This window comes from Echinops telfairi, unplaced genomic scaffold, assembly GCF_000313985.2.
Source record: "Echinops telfairi isolate 266 unplaced genomic scaffold, ASM31398v2 ScPeMD7_7424;HRSCAF=8462, whole genome shotgun sequence".
Lineage (NCBI taxonomy): Eukaryota > Metazoa > Chordata > Mammalia > Afrosoricida > Tenrecidae > Echinops > Echinops telfairi.
The window spans coordinates 46,295,964-46,319,216 of NW_022111324.1; the positions used below are offsets into that span (position 1 = coordinate 46,295,964).

Genomic DNA, 23,253 nt, shown 5'->3' on the forward strand with positions numbered 1-23,253 from the left:
GTAGAACGTGAAGAGGAAGAGGAGGCCCCGGGGCTGCAGAGGAAGAACAGTCACCCTGGGATCTGCTGCACAGTGACATTGGACAAGTCACTTTCCATCTCGGGTTCTTTCTGGTCATGTCTCCAAGGCCTGTCTCGTCGCAGCCGTCTGAGCCCTGGATGTCTTGCATGTACAAGAAGATGCCACTGGGGTGGGAGGGAAGGTTTGAGGGGCTACAGATTTGGAAAAGGAAGGGCAGAGCTTGAGGGAGACGAGGGGAGGAAATCCTGGAGTCTTGGTAGGGATGGAGCCTTAGAGACGGCCTCTGGATAAAAACGGGGTCATCAGATGAGCGAAGCCCTAGCCTCTGCCCCTGGCCTCCGGCCTAGGACACTCCCCTGGGCCGTCAGAGCTCCGCAGGCTCCTGGCCCACTCGTGTTGATGACTGCTGTGTACGCGTGGTGGCCCGGGCGCTGTGAGCACCTTCAGAGGCCCTGTGAGCAACAAGAGCAGGAGGACATAGAGGTCCTCTTCGTCTCTGGGCTGCATGTGACAGCGGCCCAAAGGGAAGGACAGTGAGGGTCTGAGAGTTCAGACTCAAGCGAGGTGTGTGTGTGTGTGTGTGTGTGTGTGTGTGTGTGTGTGTGTGTAAGTGTGAGTTTTGTATGAATATATGTGGGGGAGGTGTACTTGAGGGGGAGGATGAGTGTGTGTGTGTGTGTGGTGCACATGACTGTGAGTTTTGTGTGAATGTGTGTGGGGGAAGGTGGATGTGAGTGTGTAGGTGTGTGTGAAAGTGTGAGCTTCGTGTGAATGTGTGGGTACTGTGTCTGTACCACCCACTTCCTATGGCATCAGGGATGCAGCTCTCCGGGCCCTGAGGGTGGTTCAGCTGCCAGGACCAGATTGAGCCTCTAATCAGAAGTGAGGGCCCCACTGGGGGCTGGTCCTGGGTGGGCTGTCAGGATTTCAGGGCAGAGACAGTGCGTGGAGGTGGATCAAGCAGGCTAGCAAGAAGCCATGGCTGTGGCCTCTGGACCCCTGAAGGTCATTCTGTCCCCTTCTTGTCTCTGAATGGGATGTACCAAGCCATCCTCACACAGTCATAAGCATGTCTAGGAGAGGTCTCCCCGGCTGCCGGCCTCACCCAGGCCATACTCTGAACCGTGCTGTTCGGGAAACTCGACCTGGGCTCACTTTGTTCACTTGCCCACAGCCCAGTCTCTTGCAAACGGACGTCTCGTCCACAAATTATAAAAATAAAATTTAGGCTAGAGGTAAAACATTCTGGTGATAATGTCTACGCTGTTCTAGTTGGAATGAGTGACAAAAGATGCTCATGGGAAATTTGGGATGGAACAGAGGAGAGAGGTAAACGCCGCGAAGTCGTTCTGGAGAAAGAACTTCCCAGGTGAAACGGGTCCTGTTCTGCACGAAACAGCGCTGGAGCTGGTGCCCGAGCCACTCACAACCACCTAATTAGCTACATTTTACTCATAAGGAAAGAGACCCATGCCTCGAGGTGGTTTCAGGCTCCGGTGTGAGAATACAGTCTCTGTGCCCGTGCTGAAGTCCAGAGACTCCAGACCCTGCGCACGAGAAGCCCATGCTTCTTTGTGCCCACCTCCCTCCCATTTTGCAGCTGGTAGAGAAAAAATAAACACCAGGAAATAGAAATGCTTTACCCCAAACTTCCTCAGCTCACGATGCAAACCCATGGCACCACATCCAGGGATCGCACCGCCCAGGATTTTTTACAAAATTGGTTTTGAGCCTCTCGATGCTTTGACCTTTTGAAAAGGTGCAGCCTAACCATATTCACAGAATGCAGGCGCGGCCCCTTTAATGGGCGCACTGCAGGAGGAGCTGTCCTATCAGCACCACGGCCGCCGCCGCGCGCGCCCCGCCCACCCGCCGCCGCGGCGGCGCCTCCAGTCTAGCTGTGCGTTCTAAGCCCGGCCGGCCGGTCCTCCAGAGCTGGGAGCCTGGAAACTGCGCCGGCATCCCCTCCCTTTCCCCCCTGCCCCGGCCCCGCCGATCAGAGGGAGTCAGCGCTCAAGCTCGCCCCGCCTTCTGAGCTGGAGTAAAATATTTATAGGCCCCAAATACTTCCTAGCTGCAGGGCTTTCAAGGTATTGAGCCAGCAGCCTCCATTTGTCCTGGCGGAGCCTGGATCCCGCTCAAATGAGCCAAGACTAGAATGCTGGGAGGGAGACTCTAATTCAGGCTGTCGGGTGGACTGAGGATCACGCTGGTTTGCCAGCACAGTCTCTTCAGCTACATCTTCTGGGGCCATATCCTGGCTCTTGTGTGATGGTACTTGCTGTGTGATCTGATCTCGAGCGAGCCCCTTGGCCTGGCTGTGCGCTGTCCTTGGCTGTGAAGTGGGCATGATAATAATAGCACCCACCCACAGGGCAATGGCAAGGTAATCTAAGGGAATCACGTATACTGGTACCTGGCCCACTGTCAGCAAATTCAACAGAGAAAGTGCTTGCTGTGAAGATGAAATCAAGCACCGGGGTACAGATTGGATAGAGAAGACAAAGTGGACGTGCATGTTGGGTGGGTATGGTCGGCACACGCAGTCAGGGTTGGAACCATGCCACCTCCCCCTAACAGCCCACCAGCCTCTCCTCTCACCTGTCACCCACCACACTATCCCAAGTTGTGTCCTCAAACTTGGCCCTTTCCCTTCTCAGGGGAGGACAGCTATTCTCATAAACGTATTTGTTACTCTTTCTTGAGCACCTACTATGTGCCGGGCACCATGCTGGGCACGTTGCATTTTTCTTTCATTTAAGTTTTATCAAACCCTCTTACAATCTACTGCAGAGGAGGACGTCGGGTTCAGAAAAGTTAAATAGCGTGTCCAAAGGCACACACGTAGCAGCAGCAAAGCTAGGGTTTGAACCCAGTCTTCTTGGCTCAAAAGCCTTTACGCTTTCTCCTCGGCATTTCCACACTGCCTAGTGTCCTGCCCTTTCTGTTGGTGGCATCCAACATGATCAGTGTGTGGTAGATTTCTGCCCTGACTCTGGAACGTGATCTGGTCTTCCTCCATCCTGCCAGAGGCTCCAACGTCCATCCCCGGACAGCTGGGGCACTTGATAAAGAAGGTCCATCCCCGGACAGCTGGGGCACTTGATAAAGAAGGTCCATCCCCGGACACCTGGGGCACTTGATAAAGAAGGTCTCTTGTCCTTGGGATAGCAGTGGTGGCACCACTTTGAGCCCTGATTATGGGCCAGGCCCTGTTTAAACACATTCTACCTATTAACTAATTTAGTTTCCACTGCAATGCAGTTGGTCCTGAAGTCCTGGTGGCATAGTGGTTATGCACTGGGCTGCTCACTGCAAAGCCAGCAGTTCAAAATCACCAGCTGCTGCTTGGGGGCAAGATGAGGCTTTCTACTCCTGTAAAGAGTCACAGTTTCAGAAACGCATGGGCAGTTCTGCCCTGTCCAATAGGGTCGCGATGAGTGGTCATGGCTTGATGGCAGCGAGTTTGGTTTTGAGTTGGTGATTGGTCCTCGTCCTCAGCCTCATTTTACAGGTGAAGAAAGTCAGAAAAAGTTAGGAGATTTGCCTGAAGTCTACCTATTAGCATGTAGCAGAGACAGGCTTTGAACTTGGGCACTTGGTTTTTGGGAGTTTATTCTCTAATCAGACATCACACTGAGATTGGGGATGTGGTCATCAATTCTCAGACACCTCAATCCACCAAGCCGTGGACCCTGCTGCTGCCTCCTCCTTGAAGCCTTCCCAGCTCTTGCTTCAATCACAGACGGACACACACACACACCCCCAGAGTCTTGTAGCACTTTTGTGTGCCTTCCCTGAGGCACACCACACATGCTGCTCGTGGGGGGCAGATGTGTGTTTCTTCCCCACCAGACTGTTAGCTCCTTGAAAACAGACCCTGGGTCTCGGCCTTCACCACTGCCCTGCTGCCTGGCACATGGAAGGCGCTCCACCTGGGTGTGTGGGGTTGTTAAGCCAAGGGATCCAACTGTGAACTCTCGTCAGTACGATGATCTTTGGTTGCAGGAAGCACTAACTCTCTAGTGAAGGCAGGGTGCTGCAGCGGTTAAGTGCTTGGCTGCTCTCTGGAAGGTTGGCATTCAAACCCACCAGGCATGCCAATATGTTCCCATAAAGATTACAGGCTATAAAACTCCATAGAGGCATTTCCACTCTTGGAACCAACTCAGCAGCATGCAACAACAGCCCTCCAATGTCACTGACCAAGGACGAGGGTCCTAGAATGGGGAATGGAAAGGGCATTTGAGATCTTCATTTTAAATCTGTGCCCAGTGGCTTAAGTAAAACTTCAGTTCAGTACGCACAGACAGAAGAACAAAGAGCTCATGCTTGACGTTAGAAGTTTCAAACGACACACGCATATACTCACACACATACCCCTGCACAGAACATGCCTGTGCACCCATCCACACAAGCCTGTACGTGCCCACATCAGGCATGGAGTCTTTGGTTCCGTTTTCAGCTCCACTGTGAAACGTCTGCCCTGGGAACTGCTCAGAGACATTGCAAAGTAGCACCAAGGATGGGCAGTGCTGACAGCCCACACGCTCTGGTGGGAACTGAGCCCTGTCCAAAAGCGAGAAGACTGCCCTGCTTCTCTGGGATCTCTCCCTTCAGCCCAGAGCCAAGAGTTGGGGGCCCTTCCAAATAACTCATCGCAGGAGGCCCAGCAGTCTCCAGACATTACCTTACTTGGTCTGGCCAGAGGGGAATAAAAGATCCTCCTTGTTGCATACCGTGCCCCACAGCAAAGACGCAGTCTCTCACCTCGCTTGATCCATTAAGAAGGCAGTTGGATAGTGTGGGCAGCAGGCACTTTCTAGGGCCCAGTAGAGACCCCTTGGGCAGAGGCCTCATCTTTGAGCTTTGGAGGCCGAGTGCCCATGGGTCTCCGCCTCCAGCCCAATTCCTCACAGACATTCTCTTCTCCTCCTTCTCCACCCCTTCCCCCAGCTTCTAGCAGTCCCAGAGTCTCCCTCCTCCCTGCCGCCGTAGCCCAGGCGTGCCACCTGCCGTCCACTAGACAGCTGCATTGGGTCCATCTCCCTGGCCGCTTACTCCTGCCAATCACACTGCAAAGAATGGGGATTCCAGAACACTTCACTGTGCTCAGGTGGAACCTGTGCATAGACCAAGAGACGGTTGCTGGAATAGAACAAGGGAATCCTGCATGGTTTGAAATCAGGCAAGGTGTGCGTCCGCGTTGTATCCTCTCACCATACTTGCTCAATCGCTATGCGAAGGAAAGCATGGAAGCTGGATTGTATGAAGAACAAAGCATCGGAATTGGAGGAAGCCTCATTAACAATCTGTGCTATCCGGTACACAGATGGCACAGCCTTGCTGGCTGGCAGAGAGGAGCACTTGAAGCACTTGCTGCTGGAGATCGGAGACTGCACCCTCCAGCACAGATTACAACTCAAGGTAAAGAAAGGCAAAACCCTCACAGCAGGGCCAATAGACAACATCGTGACGGTGGAGAAAAGATTAAAATGGCTCAGGATTTCATTTTACTTGGATCCACAGTGAACCTTTCTGGAAAGAACTGTCAAGAACTCCAATGACAGATCTGCACTGGGAAAATGTGCTACACGAGACCTCTTTCAAGCGTCAAAGAGCGGAGATGGCACTTTGAGACTAAAGCGTGCCGGATTCGAGCCGTGGTACTTCCACTGGCCTCACATGTCTGTGAAAGTCCGACACTGAGAAGAATTGATGCGTTTGCATTCTGATGTTGTCGAAGAATACTTAAAGTACCCGGAAGACCAGAAAGGCAAACAAATCTATCTAGAAAGAAATACAGCCAGAATGTTCCTTAGAAGTGGGGCTGGGGAGACTTCATCTGGCGTCCTTTGGACACAGTATCGAGAGAGACCGGTCCCTGCAACAGGGCATCACGCTTGGTGAAGCGGAGGGGCAGGAAAAAAGAGGAAAAACCCTTGATGAGATGGATCGGCACGGTGGTTGTAACTGGGCTCAAACACAGGGACCATGGCTGAGGGCTGTGCAGGTCTGGGCAGTGTTTTGCTCTGTTGGGCAAAGGGTCGCTCTGAATTGGAACCAACTCACGGGCACTTAGCAACAACAATCTCAGCCCTGGCCATGCTCCGGGACCGTCAAAGGCAAACAGGACAGGGAGGCACAGGGCAAACTGGCTAGGTCTAGGAGTGTTTCGGGGGGGTTGAAGAGAGTCCTTCCTTGGGGCTCCCTGATTTTTTTTTCTCTTCGGATTTTGAAATCCCAAAAATGGCATTTGACCCTCCCTTCCCTTCCCCCCAACTCTGGAAGATCTGCCGCTGCAGTCAGGGGAGCACAGCTGTGCCGGGAGGCTGCAGTGTGCAGGCGAGGCTGTGGCCCAGGAGCCCATGCTGGAGTCTCCGCATCCCCAGCTGTGTTGGGGTCACAGTCCGTGCCCTGGGGGAGCTCATTTCTCTTTCTCAGACTCAACTTCTTTCTCTGTGAAATGGACATCAAACTGACCTTGTGGGGATTAAAAGAGGAAGTCTCAATGAGAAGGCCACGTGTCACTATGTCTGGGTGGGCTCTGAGACCCGCTTCCACTCTACAGTGCTGAACCTGAGCAGAGCTTCACTCTTACCCTCTAGCGCCTTCGGGCCCATTTCCAGCCAGGCTAAAACCACTTGCTTTGTTTGGGGGCCCCTCTTCCACCTCCTTCTCCCAGGTCCCCCAAGCGCAGGGACTGTGGCTGATGCATCCCATGGCTGGTCAGCTCCTGTCTGGGTGAGGCTGTGCTCTGAGCAGGAGAGCACCGGGCCCCCACTGCAGTGGAGAGAGAGCCAGGTGGGGCTCCTTTGACCTCCCACAGAGTGTTTTAAAATCCTTTTCCATGGAGCTTTTGAAAAAATGATGATCAAGTAAAAGCAGCAATTGCATCTGCTCCATTAGCAAGTGAGGTAGAAGCGGCCTCGCCTGCTTAGGGCTGTCTCTGCTGGACTGGCTGGCCAACCCCAGAAGCCAAGACTAGAGGGGCTCAGGCCTGAGGGTCCAGATCTGCCCAGGCAGAGCTGAGAACTGGGGAAGCTGCAGGACAAGGTGGGTGAGTTTGGCTCGGGGGAGCCCAGGGCGGAAGAGAGACCAGGCCCAGCCAAGATACAGTTCTGGGTTCTCTCACAGTACAGGTCCCAGAAGGGGTGGCATGGGGCCCTGCTTGGCATTGGTCCCCACACTGGGAGTTTGTGGGCCCTGGGGTGAGGGGAGTAACAGAGGTGGGGCCTTGGGGCACCGTGTCAGTGCAGGGGAGCTGACCTGGGGAGGCTGAAATCTGCAGGGCGTGGCTACAGGGGTCTGAGGCCCTGCTCTGAGTGGCCAGCTGGTCAGTGCCCAGCCCAGCTCTGAGCTGGATAACCAACCGTTCAGGACCCACATGAGCCTCTGGTCCTGCTGGACATTGTCACAGATGCATGTGGCCGGTCTTGAGACTGGGGCTTGTCTGGGAGGAGGGTGACAGAATCAATCCAGCCTTGCTTCTACTATGAGGAAAGGTCCTGAAGCCAGGCTAAGACTTAGTGTTTCCTTTGGCTGTTGTTTCTCCACCTGACTGCAGTTTCTAGGATTTGACTCTGCCCTCATTTGCAGACTGGGCATGGAGGGGTTAACTCATCTCCTGACTCTCACAGGTGCAGGGAGAACCTCCTGAGCACCCTGTGAGGTCCCTTTAAGAATGCATATCCGGATCCCTCCTGTGGGGCTGCCCTGGACAGGATGGGGGGGTCAGGACAGAGTGGCTCCCATCAGCCTGAGGCTTGGGGGTGGGGGTGGGGGAATGCTTGGGGAAGGAAGTGGGAGTCAAGCCATCCTTGGTGCTGTCCTCTAGGTCCAGCGATGGAGAGGTGGCCCCCAGTGTCGTGCGGGTTTGCCTTCCCTCTCTGCTGGGGGAGGGGAAGTTGCTAACACCTGTGCTGTGCACTTGACCCTAATTCAAGGTGACCCCTTACGAGTCAGAGTAGAACTGAGCTCCATTGGGTTCTCTGTGGCTGGCTTCTCAGAATTAGATGGCCAGGTCTGTCCACCTTGAGAGGACTGAACGCTCAGCCTTTCAGTTAGTAGCGGAGAGTGTCACCAGGGACTCCCCATAAGTCCAAATGAGAGGGGAGGGAGGGAGGGGGTCAGAGGACTGCTCTTTCTCGGGAGATTACTCCAACAGGCAGAATAAGAGTCCTGTAAGCCCGGCCTCTGCAGGCCACTGGTTGTTGAAGGTTTGTGGGCCCATCTGTGCTCAGAGGGGCAGGTCTGACTTCTTAAAGTAGCTCAGCTTGTAACAGCCCTGTCGTTTCCACACACACACACACCCCACACCCCTGACCTGGACCACAGAGCCAAGGGCCAAGGAGGGGCAACAAAAGCCACCGATAAGCTTTCCAGGTGTCACAGCAGCGTGGGGCCAACTGGCCAGGCATCTGGTGGCATTTCCTCTATCTAGAATGTCCTTTGTCCTCATGGTCACCCGATTCCAGTTCACCCTGCGACAGTCCCTTGGGCATATCCTTGTCCTTCAATCTTTCATTATTAAACCAGGATGGCTTTCTGGGTGTGGCCTTGTCCACAGGAACGTATGAGAGCTGTGGACTTGTCTCAATTCTAAATAGGCCACGATTTTGGAATCGTGTGATATAGCTCATTGCAGTTTAATCTGCCTTTCTTTGTTACGATGAAGCACTTAGGGTTGGGGGGTCTGTGTGTCCGTTGGTGAGTGATGTTGCTTCGTTGGTGAATGTCTTGCTCAAGTCTCTCACCTTTCTTCCTGCGGAGTGCCTGCTTGGGTTCCAGCTCCCTCTCTTTAAAGGTAGGACGCCTGGTGGCATCCTGGCTGTGCATTGGGGCACTATCCATAAGGTCAGCAGTTTGAAAACACCCGTGGGAGAAAGACGGGCTTCCTACTCCCGTAAAGAGTTATATAGTCTGGGAAACCCGCAGGGGCAGTTCTACCCGGTTCTACACGGGAGCTACATGGGTGCTAAGAGTCATCGACTCAACGGCAGTGCGTTTGGTTTTTCTATGTAGAGGCATTGCCCCTTTGTCTCTCATACATGTTGCAAGAATTTGTATAGTTCATGGATATTTTCAACCACGTGTGTGGGCGCACGCGCTGAGGTTTTGTTTTATGCACGCAGACCTGTTAGTGTTTTCCTTTTATGATCTCTGCCTTTCCTGTGGAACCAAGAGACGCCCTCTCCACCACAGGACGATGGGAGCATCCGTGCGTCGGTCCTGCACATTCTTTTAGCTCTCGCTTCTATCTGGAATTGATTACGTGTAACCGACATCAAGTTCCCCGTGAAATGACAATGATTAATAGACCAATTAATTAATTCATTAACCGGGGGTGGGGTGGGTGGGGTTGGTGAGGAGGCCGTCTGGGGGAAAGGGATGGGAAAGGGAATGGAGCAAGGTCTGAAAGAGAAGGGACGGCGGGCAGGGGCAGGGCGGGGCAGGCGGGCAGGAGGAGGCTCTGCATGTGAAGGGTGGGAGGCTCCATCAGTGGCTGACACAAGAGGAGGGGTTAGGGAGCAGGTGGGGAGTGGGCTGTGAGCCAGGAGACTGAGTCTCGGTGACCTCGGGGTAGTGGGGGGGCGGGTGGTGAGCACAGAGTGGGAGGGAGGGCATCAGGAGAAACTCCAGAGGCAGGTGTGAGCCAGGTGGCAGTTCTCAGAGAGAGGGGGCTTTATGAGTTCACAGGTGTGCACCTGCGCAAGATTGTGATTGGAGTCCACCCCCAGCTTTGGGCCCAGTGGGACATGGAAGAATATTCTGAAAGACAGGAGCCAAGGCAGGTGGTCAGTGGAAGGACCCTGCTGAAAGGAGGGGAAGGCCTAAGGAAGTCTGTTTACCACAGGCCGGACTGTCTAGAAGCAGGGAGCAAGGAAAGATTCGAGAGGGAGGGGTCTGTCTGCTGGCAGGAGAACCAGCCCCTTGGCGGAGAGGGATGGAGTTCAGGAAAGGTGAACTGTCCCCGCTGGTTGGAGCATCGCAATCTACACAGCAGCCTGACCTGTGTCAGGAGCCCCGGGGCAGCAGGTTACCCTCTGGGCTGCTACTTGGCGGGTCAACCGTGGGAGCCTCCCAACCACTCTGGGTGAGGCTGTTCACTTCTCTAGAGTGAGCATGATGGGGCAGTTCTCTGTTCTGTAGGGCCACCGTGCGTCTGAACAAACTGGACTCATGGTGGGCTTCTCACCTCTGTGTTGGCATATGAGCCTCCCTCTGGGCCTCCAGAGCAGAGAGAGGGTGAAGGGGTGGTGGTGCAGATTCAGAGTCCTAAGGTGCCTGTCAGAAGCCCCAGTGCCCAGCATGATGCAGGTGCCCTGCCCGCATCAGCGTTCATTGCTCAAGGATAATAGCAAGCACAGATGCACTGAGCGGTCTCGGCTGCAGCTGGCACAGAGGACAAGCAGGGCCAGCCAGTGCCTCATGGTCTCCTCTCCCTTCTCTCCACAGGCCGGGAGGGCAGGCTGTCCGTCCTGCTGACCATGAATGGAATGGCCAACGTGCACTCTGCCGGCCGCCCCCACTATGCCTCCTCCATCCCTGTGCCCCGAGCCTCTTCCCAGAACAGGATCCATACTCCGGGTGCTTCTCCCCAGCTGCGGCCGCGCCAGGCTGGCCTGGCCCTGAGCCCCCAGCGAGCAGCCTCCCCGCGACTGGGCAAGGCTGCGGGCGCCTCCAGAAACTCCTCTCCTCGGGCCTCTCGGGGCAGAGGCTCCCCGAAGGCTGCTGGGTTGGTGCGGGAGTCCACCGAGGGGGGTGAAGGCTTCTCCGGTTCCCCCTGGAGCAGCCCCAGGGTAACCCCCGAAGCATCCCTCCCTAGCCGGGCAGGGCCCAGAAAAGCTGGGGAGACACAGGGCGCACAGGGCAAGAAGAAGGCCCCGGAAGGAGTTCTGCCCCGCCAGACCCGGGGCCGGAGCCCGTCCCGGACAAGCGCCCACGGAGAAACTCAAATACCAGCAGCCCCTGGAGGCCGAAAGCCTCCTAGCTGCCCAGGAAAAGACCTAAGGGATACAAGCTACAGAACTTCTGGGATCCCTCGGCCTTTGGAGCATGAGGAGGGGGCCGCTTCAGGGGTTTCTTCTCCAGTCAGCAGCCCAGTGCAGAGCCAACGCACCTCCCCGACACCAGGGAGCATCAGCTTCTCTTCTGCCCACCAGCAGAGCCAGCCAGTCACGGCCACAGTGGCCCCCTTCCAGTACAGGTGAGAATGGGAGCAGAGCTGGGCCTCAGGGGCCTTGATGATCAGGAAGGTGGGTAGGGGGCCTGGGTGAGGGAGACCAGAGGGTCCCAGGGTGGAGCAGAAGCCCGGCAGATAAAGCCTGCTTCAGCTGAGGTTTAGGAGAGCTGAGACGGGATTGGGAGCATAAGGGGTGGGCTGGGGCTGCATCCACACTCTGGGCACTCCACCACAAGCAGAGGGGCAAACGGAGGGCACCTACGATTCCTGCTCAGGGGCAGGAGCCTGGGCACGGAGACACATGGAGGGCCCTGCTGCAGCTGCTCGCTGGGCAAGGATGAAGCAGGTGGTTAAGGTACTGTGGGTCTTTGCGTAGAGAAGGAGAGGGAGGGAGGCAGGACATCTGGGACATTTACCACGCCTGTGAGTTAGGCCACTGCTCCATTGTCCTGGGTACCGCAGTTCACGGCGAGTAACATCCTAAATGTTCTTCTCAAACTCCAAACCAAACTCATGGAGTCCACACTGTCTCAGAGCGACACCAGCTGTGGGTCCCGAGACTGGAACTGTTGACAGAGTAGAAAGCCCAGTCTTTCTCCCTCAGAGCCGCTGGTGGTTTCAAACCACCAACCACGTGGCTCACTCAATGTGCAACCACGACACCGCCAGAGCTGTCAATAGTGCTTCTTACACAGACCCACAGCGGTTGTCACCATGGGTCCTGGTGGTGTCGGCGGGGCCAGTGTTCATTCCAACACAGTGCACAAGCTCCTTGCCCCAGCCTTCTTTCTCAGAGATGGGGAAGTGTGACTGGAGAAACGAGGCTTTCTTACGAAAAAGGTAACTCTTCACCCAAATGACCGCATTGAGTAACAGCATTTCGACGACGAATATGATGACGCCGCTCAAGAAGTGCCCACGTGCAGGTGAAGTACCTTCCTGACCAGACGGCAGTCTGGAGGTTGTCGCTGTGCTGGGTTTCTACGGCAACGCAGAGTGGCGCCAGCCCTGACTGTCTGGAGGTAGAAATGCTTGTGCCCGCCCCTGGGGACGCTGGGGTCTCAGGCGTCAGAGCGACCGAGGAGGGAAGAATAACGAAGCATTGGGAGTTCTGTCTTTGCTGGAGCCTGCAGTGGGACTTGATCTCCAACACTCCCAGGGCAGTCTTACACTCCAGAAGTTTGGCGTTCAGGACTGGGAAAGTAGAAGTCCCTCTATCTTCTGCCTGAGCCAAGGCCTCATTTCAGTGTTCATACCCTTAACAAACGCTACCTTGTAAAAGGGGACACACACACACACACACACACACACACACACACACAGAAAGGCTGACGGTTTGGTGAGGGTTCCCAAAAAAGGTGTTATAAGAATGATTAAAAGAGATGACAAAGTTTGCTTTGGAAAGGGCAGGCTTTGGGGGTGCCTGAGAGCTGTTTTCAAATATGTGAAGGGTTGTCATGTGGTGAGATGGATTAGATTTACTTGGGGCAGCTCCAAAAAACTGAGTCAGCAACATAGTGGTTAGAGGCTGTTTGAGGCAGTTTGAGGGATGACAGGAAGACCTTTCCAACAACTAGAGAGGCTTCCCAATGAGGTGGAAGGCAGTGAGCTCTCCATTATGGGAAGAATTCTAACTGACTTCATGACCAAACGAAGTTTGGGTGACTGCTGCCGCTGAAGCACCCTTTGGGCTGACTGTGCTGCCCAGAGGAGGTCTCCACGCTCCTTTCTCAAAAGGGCTGCTCCCTCCGTCCCTGGTGATCTTCTCAGCTTGGATGGGGGCAGAGGAGCGAACTCAAGGCAGCAGGAACACCTGGCAGGTCCTCCTGGGTCTGGCCCTTTCCCAATTAGCTCACCACCTCCCTGGCAACGCTGACTCTCTGCTCCTACCTGGTTCCCTTCCTTTTGAATTCATCCTTGGGCTCGGCGTCCATCCGTTTCAGATGTTACAGGAGCTCGCCTACAAGTCCCCTGGCCGATTAGACCCTGGCGTTTTCCAGAGAGGTCAGGACATCTCAGTGCAGCTTGACCCTAACAGGCTAACACTTCCGGCCTGTTTGCATTTTAAGCAGCAGGGGAGATATGTCACCCCAGCCCAGCCCAACCAGGGGTCCTCTTCACCCTACCTCCTAGGCCCTGGCTGGAGTAAGGTCGGGTCATAGATCAAGACCATAAGTTAGGACCGAGGACACCTGGATACCAGAGACGAGACACTGCAGGCAGATGAGTGGGAGCCCAGCACCCCCGAGCTGCTGCCAAAGGGTGGCTCTGCCAGGGGCCAGGCTGTGCCACCCTGCCAAGCCTCCAAGCCAAGGAGGTCACATCTGCTCCCTGGAAGCCACAGACATCCTGTGTTCGTGGCAGTCTGCCCCCTCCCTGGCACCGTGGCTTTCCACAAAGGCTCAGATGAACCAGAGGCCGAGGTTACCACGCCTCTCTCTCACCCCAGTGAAGCCCAGCCCGGCCTCTCGTCTGACCTGCCCACCCTGCCCTGTAGACACCCTGGCTCACAGCACCCAGAAAGCCACTGCTCCCACCCAGCCCATCCATCCTCAGCTCCATTCCCTATGGGAAAGGCCCACAGCGGCTTCTCCGAGGCCATGGCTACTCTTTACCAAGCACCCCGAGCTTTCTGTGGGCCCGCCTTGGTGGGACTTCAGGAAAGAAGGCAGGGCTTGGTGTCCCCAGCATGGTACTCTCGGGCTTGGTCTCTCTCAGATGTCTGGCACCAATGCTGCCATCCTGGCATGGGGTCCGAGGAAGTTAGGTGGGCCATGAGGCCTGGGGAGGTGGGCGTCCCAGCAGATCCACCTCACTGGGGAAGGCTTCTTGCTGGCGCAGCAGGGGTAGACATGCCGAGCTGACTGTGGCTGGAGAGAATGGTGCCCCGGGGAGTGGCGTGTGGCTCATGCAACATCACTCCTTCTTGCATCACCATAACCATGGCAATGGTCCCACAGCCAACTACTCCTGCCTCTCCATGGTGGGCTGCTAGCACAAAGGCTGGTGGCCTGAATGAACTGCGCAGCTCCCTGGAAGAAAGGTCTGGTGAAGATGCAAACCCAGAGCTCGCAGGTCAATGCCAGCTTGTAGCAACCCTATGGGACACAGCGGAAGCCCCCGAGGGCTCTCCCTGCTCTGCTCTTCACGGGAGCACACTGCCACTCACTTTGATTTCCTGTGTCCTCTGCCTCTCTGGTACTCAGGGACAGTTCATTGACAGACGTCCCGGGTGAGTCTCCATCTCAGGAATGCGGCTCAGATGCCAGGCTCCTCTCCTGCTTCCCCCAAGCACACCCAGCTGAGGGGCCCACAAATCCCCCACGAGCTCTGGCCTGCCTCAGTGGCTTACAAAGAGCTTTGTGGGCCCAGCAATCACATCATATGACTACAGCTTGTCAGGCTGCCCCAGCCTTGGCGGCCATCTGTGCCACAGAGAGGGCAAGCCGTTTGCTCTGGGTTCCACAGCAAGTCGATGGCCGAGCCCGGGCTCAGGGTGCCAGCCACCTCCATTGGTGCTGAGAAAAGCTTGAGAGAAGGAAAGACCCATCTCAGGAGCCCAGGAGCCTGGCAGGGTCTCCTGGCCCTGCCCAGCCCTTCCCAGGACCTGCCGCCCATCTCCCCTCCTGCTGCATGGTTTCCCCTCCCCCTGGCCAAGCTGCCAAAGGGTCCATTTAGCTGGAGACAGCGGGCGGACGGGTGGGCGGGCCAGCCCCACAGCCCAGAGTGATTGCCTGTAATAAAAGCTCCCACAGCCTTTGTTCCTGGGACCAATTGCATGGTTGGGGTTGTGCTCAGAGGCCTGTGTGCAGTTGGGAGCTGGTGCCCGGAGACCTCACCCTTCCTTTCAGCTGCCACCGCTGGTCCAGCCAGGACCTTGGCCTCCAGGGGCCACTGTGACCCCAGTTGAACATTCCCCTTCTTCCTTCTTGACCTCCTGAGCTGGGGACTCGCCAGGGGAGCTGGTGGACCTGCCTCCTGAGCTACCAGGAATCGTGATCTCAGCTGCCTGGGGCCTCTTCCCTGTGTATGCTCACTCTGTGGGAGTCAGGGTGAGGGCTGGGGGGTTAGGGTGGGGGGTAAGGGGCGGGGTGGGGGGGGCGGGCTCAGGGCAAGACAAAGACTTGGGGGCCTGAAGCAACTGCAGGATCCTTCAGTGGGTGATGCCTGTTCCCGGGAATGGGCAGGACATGGAGGATTCCCTGGCACCAGGCATGTCATGCCCCGACCCAACTGCCCACAGCAACTGGCTGGGGCTCACACATGTGCGCACACCTGTCAGGGCACCAGCAGAGAGCAGGCCCAGCCCACAGAGGGGCTTGCAGACCCATGGAGAGGCGCAGGAGCCATGACCCGCAGCCACGAGTGAGTGACTGCTCTTTCTCTGTCCACAGGTTGCAGGCAGACCAGGCGCCTGGTCCCCTTCCCCAGAGCAGCAGGAGCCTGGGGGACTCCTCCAGCCCCACTGGTGGGATTGAAGAGAGCTGGTCCTGCATGGGTAAGTGTTCTCCGGGAAAGCCATCTCCACTCAAACTTCCTGACTGCCCACGGCAGGAGGACGTGGCCCCAGTCACCTGGGCCCGACTCTTGACAGTGAGACATCACCCTGGGAATCACACCTTGTGTTTGTGTCATAGTTCGCTCCCCTCAGGGATGCTTTGACAAATCCTGGAGCAGCTCGGGGCCAGGACAGGGAAAAGGCAAGTGGGAAGCAGGCTTAACTGACACGCAGGTTGTGGGCGTTACTGAGGTCCTGGCTAGAGGACAGCAGGCTGGGAAAGTGGAAACCAGGTGACGAAGCTGTGGGCATCATCCCGGGACCTGAAAACGAAGGAGGCAGCCCAGAGGCCTGCTGGTCTGGGACCACCTTCCACAGGCTCCTCCCTGGGGGAGCGGATAACGGAACCCCAGGAACCCAAAGACGCCCAGAAACTCATAAAGTGAGATTCCTTAAGGGCATAAGTGCTGCCTTATTCCCAGGTATTTACATCCTCAGTCCTGTCTCTGGTCTGGACGGCTGAAGGTGTTCATTTGGTGTCTCTGCGTGCGTGCGTGCATGAGTAAGTGAGGGCCTGTGTACCATGGGCCAGGTCCTAAGTAAGTCCCACACGAACCCCTCCGCAGGGCTTAGGGATGGACGCTGAATTTCTAGAAACATGACACCTCGAGACCAAACACCTAGAAAGTAGTTGCCTCCACGGCAAAGGTGGATGGTGTTCCAGGCTGCAGAGCACCGGCTCTGCCTATAGGACTAAGGGACGCTTCCCCCAAGAAGGCCACCGACTTACTTTTGGCAAACCTGAGACTGCCCATAGGGTTTGTCTATAGCTTCGTGGCAATGTCCTCCTCCAGGGGCACAGCTGGGCTTGGAACTCAGCCTGATGCTGATTTCACTTTGACACCTGGGCGTGTGCTGTGTCTGCCTGTTGCCCTTCATCCCCGGACCTGGGAGCCCTCTCGGGGCCTGGTCTACAGCGTCGGCCCTGGAGCCACCTTGACCTTGTCACCAGTGCAGCCCCCCTCACTGGCCCGTGGAAAGCCTCGGAGGGGGCACGGGGTGGAGGACGGGTATTTAACAAGCCTTCTCCTCCCACCATAAGCATGTCCAGGGGGCCCAGGACATGGCACGGGACAAAAGGAAACCAAATTTCACTGGCACCGAAAACCCATCCAAATTAGAATGTGGTCACCAGGAAACCATGTGGGCTCTATTTTTACATTTGCAGCTTTGTTAGTGTAATGGTTTCCTTATGTGTGTACCGCATTGTTTGAGCCTAATGATCTCCGCCTACCCCAGCACTCGTTCGTAATTATCATCCGAGGAGCTGGTGAGAGGCCTTTCACTTTTCGGTCCACGGCAGGCCGGAGTCAGAGCCGTCCCTCACAGGAGGGCTAGAAGACCCCTGCTCACCAGATGGATGTATCCGAAAATGTCTGTAGATCACAGGTTGGGTTACCCTGCGGGGCAGAGAACCCGAGAGCCCAAACAGATGGCTGTACCTAGGAGACCCAGAAATGCCCGCCCTGCCCCCACTGCTCCTGGGGAAGAGGAGCAAGGTTCACCCGCTGCCTTTGCGCCCCTGCTAGCTCGTTGTCATGGTGATCCATCTCTGCCAACCTCAACACCCTGCTCTTTGCCGGATGGGTGGAGTGAGGAGAGGGATCTGGGATGGGCTTGCACTTTGTCGGGAGCCTTTGCGCTTCTGGGCTGGGAGAAACAGAGAAGGGCCCACTCAGGGGTTCCAGTTCCAGTTCATGTCACCCACCACCCCGAGCGCCACCCAGGACGGGGCAGGCCTCATTCACTCCTTGCTCCCTCCCTCCCTCCCTTCATTCATTCACTCAGCAAACCATCCGTGGGCGTTTATTTTGTGCCGCACACTGTGCATGGCCCTCAGCTAAAAGATGACTAAGACCTTGTCTTCCTTCGAGGACTTCCCAGACTGTGCCCGCCCTCCTGGGGGCCCTACCTGCAGTATCCCCCAAACTCCACCCAGTGACCCGCCCTTACTAGAGGGTGTTAGCGGCCCAGCCAGCCAGCCTGCCGCTCTTGCCGGACACACCGTGCACAGGAGGGCCCTGGGCTTATTCTCCCCAGGAGGACGCCAGACAAGAACGGGCACCTGGCAGAGCTATGTGGCCGGTTTCTCTCCTGTCACTCGCTGACCCCAGCACAGTTATTTCAGTGACTGGTCACACTTGTTTCACATCGTGTTGGGGTGACAGGAGACGGGTCTGCCCTGTGGAAGCTCAAGTGGTCTCCTTTCCTGTCTGTAAACTCCTTTTGTTTGATCACCGTGTTTGGAGAGTGGGTGGGTGGGTGAGTGAGTGAGTGGACAGGTGAGTGAGTGGGTAGGTAAGTGAGTGGGTAGGTGGGTGAGTGGAATAAGTGCCCGTGGGTCTCATCCACCCCATGAGCCCCTTTCTACTCAGCTGGCTGAGGAGCAGCAAGCTGCCCCTCCTGCTCTCTTCCCACTGAGGTCCGCCCTGGACCCAGGCTGACCACATCTGGGGAGCAAGGTCCTTGAGCGGAGCAGGAGAAGTCGGAAGAGCATCTCAACCTAGCACACTCCTTCTTAATGATTCTGTCTGGAACTGAAGTCGCAGAATTCCCCGTGACACTCGCCGCCAAGCCAAGCCGAGGTTGGGGGGTCTTCCTACGTCCCAGAGCAGGCCGTCCACGACCAGTTTCTCCTGCTGCCTTTGCTCTGGGGCAAGTGTGGAAGCCCCAAGAGTGCCTGGGCCTGGGCCCTGGCCCTCTGCTGGCCCTGTGGCTCTGCTGGTCCGGGCGTGCCAGTCCCATCTGCTCCTGCTCCCTTTAGTAGATGTCAGCGCAAAGCAATGTGCCGGCCGCCATCAGCTCTTAATTTGGAAAGCCCGGGGCAGCCAGGCTGATGTTCGCACACGCGCTCTCTCGTGTGTGAGGCTCTGTGCAGGAGGGTGGGCAAGGATGCCCCGGGGTTTACACGGATTCCTTAATGACTTCCACTTTGTGGCATGTTTGAGTGAGCGCTAAGTGGACACATCATGAAGGGATCTTGTCTCATTGTAGCACATGTAGTCCGGGACCCAGCCCGAGCCTCCCCCTCAAAGGAGGGCTCTTCTGGAAAGCGTGGGAGGGGCCGGCCCCTCCCTGTTGGCCTCACGCTGGGCCTGTTTTGCTTTTGTGCCTCTTTCTCTCCCTTGTTGAACTGACTCCATCTTTAAGCTACAATTAAGGTTTCTTTTTTTAATTTGGGAGCTGGGATCAAGTCCCCATTCCGAGAACAGTTTGCAAGCCTGTGTTGCCCTCAGCCAGGGCCGGAGGGAGATGAGCTGAGGACTCTGGGAGAGGAGGTTGGGGGGGAGGGGCTCTGAGCTCCCTGGGGGATGCACAAGGTTAAGCTCTGGTCTGTAGCCGAAGGGTTGGTGGTTTGAACCCACTCAGAGGTACCATGGAAGAGAGGTCTGGCCGTCTGCTGTGGAAAGGTCACAGCCCCGGAAGTCCTCCGGAACGGTTCTGCTCTGCATGGGGGTGGGGGGTGGGGGTGCGGCAAATGAACTCCCCTGAAGCTGTCCACACAGGCAGGTGCCAGCTCAGTGGTGTGAGCCCACCATGCCTTTCTGGGAGTGTGAGGCCTCAGCCAGGTGTTCTAGAACTACGGGTGGCTTGGCCTCAAAGCACAGAAAGCCAACACTCTTAACCACCCTTATAACGCCCCCCCAAGTCTGAGCTCCTTTTGAACCGGGGAGAGAAGAGGTTCAGAGAGAGGCACGGTCAAATAGTGGGTGAATCGAAACTCAGCCCACTGCTTTCTGACTCCCCAAACACTCAAACAAGCCAGGGGTACCACTGACTGCCAGCTACCCAGCACCTGCCTCTTGCGAGCTGGCCCGGTACTGTTCACCCGGGCTTCCATGTCTGCCCCGCACCACACCACACTGGGAAGGGCCTCTGCTGAGGACGGGTGGGCTCCTGGAAGGTCCATAGAACTAGCCAGGGGATTCACAGATAGAGGGCTGCAACGGGCCTGGAACCAGCCTTGTCCAAAGGTCATACTCTTTCCCCCTGTTCCTCCCCTGCCTTCCTGCCAGGCCTCACTGTGTGAAGTGCACACTCCGGTTCAGCTTGGTCCTGCTGAACCTCTGCCAAGTGGTTGGGAAAAGAAAGGGGTCAGGGAACCACAGTCCCGGGTGGCATCTACCAGGGCTGGCAGGCTCCAAGAAGTCTCTGACCTATGGCCACTCCCAACCCGTGCCATTTCATGCTCACACCCACTGCCGTGTCCCCACATTCCCAGCCCCCTGGGGGCCTCTGGGCTAAAGTGAGCCTGCTGCCCCAGCCATCCGTGGAGGGAGGACGTGTGGACAAGGGACTAGAGAACACTGAACAAGCTCAGGGCCCGTGGTGGTCTCCCTTTTCTGGAGGATGCTCGGCAGCATGCAGGCCTCTCTGGGAGCCCTGTTTGGGTAAACAGAGGCCATCTGGGACCGAGTGGGCTTCCAGGAGCTGGGGAGGGAGGGATAACAATCCTCATAGCAGCAGCTAATTCTCACTGAGTGAGAACCAGGTGTCAGCACTGTGTGCCGTCCGGGGGACTCGTCCTCACTGGGGCAGAGATGAACCGCCCTGCAGGGTCTGTCGATCTGTCTCTCTGGAGGGGGGGCAGGGGGAGTGGAGATTGCTGGGTCTCGCCTCCTGTTCAGCCCGTTGCCCCTTCCCCACCAGGGCCTCCTGCCCCGTCCTGCAGGCCTTGACTCCTCCAACAACCAGGGGAGGCCTGAGACGTAATGCCCCCTCGATTTTCCTCCCACTTTTGCCACTCGCTCGCTCGCGGTGCAGTTTGGGGCGGGTTCCTTAATTTCTCTGTGGCTCCGTCTCCTTAGTTGTAAAATCATTGGGGAGCTGCTGGCACCCTCCTTGGGGATGAAGCCCCCCTGCCCCCCCTTACAAATTTCGAGCTCAGAAGAGACTGTGACTCTCAAGGATTGCTTTATAGCTGTTTGGCTACCTGGTCTTTGAGGAAGGATGGTCTCATCCCCACCACCCCTCCAGCTGATCAAACTGTGGCACAGAGAGATTGAGTGACCCGCCCAAGGCGGTCCAGTCAGGCTGGAAGCAGTGGGCTGTTCTTTAGGCGCGGCAGGGGAAGCTATCTCTAACCAGGCTTCCCCCCGAGAGGCAGCGGGTGACCAGCACTCAGACCCTGGCCTGGGAAGCTCTGGAGGAGTCCCGAGGCAAGGGGCCAGATGAGTGATGTCATGGGAGGTGGCGCTGGAGCAGTCTGGATTTGATTTCTGAGGAGGGGCTGTGGGGAGGAGGCCGAGTGAGTGAGTCTTCTCACGGAAGAGTTTGGCTGGCCTGGGATCTGCCTCGACGCAGTGGGTTGGACCCAGTGAGAGCCATTTTTGTGGAGTGTCAAGAATCACAGAGGCTGGGCAGCCTGAGGCCCCTGCCCCACTGCCAACCTGGCCCGGGCCTTCCCCAGACTGCTCCCTCTCTACAAGGCACAGGAGTTGCCCCTTGTGGTATTTGCACCTGTGAGTGCTCAACAGAAAAACAGTACCATGGGCTGGTGCAGTCCAACTTCTCCGCCTTGCTGCAGACAGAGAAGACCAGTTCTACCTTCCCCAACTCCAGCGGGCCTGCCTGCCCACCCACTGGACAGTTATGAAAGGCTTACTGTGATGGCTACATGCTGGGCTGCTAATGCCGAGGTCAGCAGTTTGAAACCAGGCTGGCAGGGGAGAGACAAGGCTTTCTACTCTTGTAAAGTTAGCGTCTCAGAAACCCACCGGGCCAGTTCTACCCTGTCCTTATGTGTCAGAATAGGCATTGAGGGTTTTGTTTTTTGGGGGGGCCTTTCCAGGTTACCTCCTGTATGGAATTGCCCAATAACAATGGGCTGGGCTTGATTTGGGTTGACCCAAAGCAGAAGGTACTCCAGTGTGGGGGTGAGTGAGTTATGCATTGGGCTGCTAACCCCCCAGATCAGTATTTCAAACCCACCAGCCACTTTGTAGGTGAAAGATGAGACTTCCTGGGCTCATAAAGAGTTATTGCCTCAGAACCCACAGGGCAGCAGCTCTCCCCTGTCCTGTAGAGTCGCTGGGAGTCAGTCAGCCCGACAGCAGGGGGTGGTTTTTTTGGAAGCGGATCACCAGACCTTCCCTGCCAGCCACTCCTGGGTGGGCTAGTAGTGGATGGGGGTTCTTCCAGCTCTTATCACAAGCTATCCATCCATCCATCCATCCATCCATCCATCCATCTATCCATCCATCCATTGTGTCAAGCACATTTGTACATATGTTGCCATCAGCATTTTCAAAGCTTTTTTTTTCTACTTGAATCCTTGGTATCAGCTCATTTTCCCCTTCCCTCACCCTCCTTCCATCCTTCATGAACCCTTGATAATTTATATATTATTTTCATATCTTACACTGACCGCTGTCTCCCCTCACCCAGATTATATGTCGATCATTGTGATCAGTTCTCCCTTTCTCCCCCGACCTTCCCCTTACCCTCTTGTATCGTTACTGTCATTATTGGTCCTGAGGGGTTTAATCTGTTCTGAATTCCCCATGCTTCCAGCTCCTATCTGTACGGGTGTACATTCTCTGGTCTAGCCGGATTTGTAAGGTAGAATTGGGGTCATGATAGTGGCGGGGGGAGCATTAAAGAACTAGAAGAAAGTTGTATGTTTCAGTGGTGCTATACTGCACCTCTCTTCCTTGTGACCCTTGTGACCCTTCTGTAAAGGGATGCCCAGTTGTCCACAGATGGGCTTGGGTCTCCACTACGTACTTCCTCTCATTCACATTGATTTGATTTTTTGACCTGGGTCTTTGATACCTGATCCCTGATCCCATCGACACCTCGCGATCACACAGGCTAGTGGGCTACTTTCATGTGGGCTTTGTTGCTTCTCAGCTAGATGGCCTCTTCTTTATCTTTAGGCCTTACAGACTTCAGATGCTATATCTTTTGATATCAGCTTTCTTCACCACCTTTGCTTATGCACCCATTTGTCTTCAGCAATTGTGTCAGGGAAGGTGAGCATCACAGAATGCCAGGTGTTTAGAAAAAAGTGTTCTTGCATTGAGGGAGTACTTGAGTAAAGGCCCAATGTGTCTGCTATCTTAATACTTAACATAGAAATATATGTACATAGATCTATTTCCCTATCGTTATATATAAATATATTTACATATGTTCATGCCTGTATTTAGACCTCTATAAATGCCCATTTGCCTCCTAGTTCTTTCCTCTATTTCCTTTTACTTTCCTCTTGTGCCACTATCATGTTCGGCCTTCATTCGGGTTTCAGTAATTCCTCTTGGCTACATTGCCCTTGATCAAGCTCTGCCAGGCCTCCTGTACCCTCCTCACCACCAATTTGGATCACTTGTTGTTCCCTTGTCCCTGCCTCCCCCCTTCCCATGTCCCCCTGGAACCATCAGCCCTGGATTGTTTATCCTGCCTATCTGATCTAGATAGACATGAGAGATAATAATCACAAAAACAAGACAAAGCAAGACAAAACAACAAAAGAAAACAAAACAATAAC

General features: G+C 55.8%; 1 protein-coding gene across 5 annotated transcripts in view; it reads left to right on the forward strand.

Moving 5' to 3' along the window:
• The first annotated feature begins 10,511 nt into the window (after positions 1-10,511).
• Positions 10,512-23,253, forward strand: part of NAV1 (neuron navigator 1) — a 197,695-nt gene continuing 184,953 nt past the window's right edge. For all 5 annotated transcript variants that reach the window (XM_004699797.2, XM_045298118.1, XM_045298119.1 and 2 more), the window contains exons 1-2: positions 10,512-11,230; positions 15,601-15,704. In XM_004699797.2, the coding sequence (XP_004699854.2) occupies positions 10,512-11,230; positions 15,601-15,704 (823 nt within the window). The remainder of the gene's footprint in view (positions 11,231-15,600; positions 15,705-23,253) is intronic.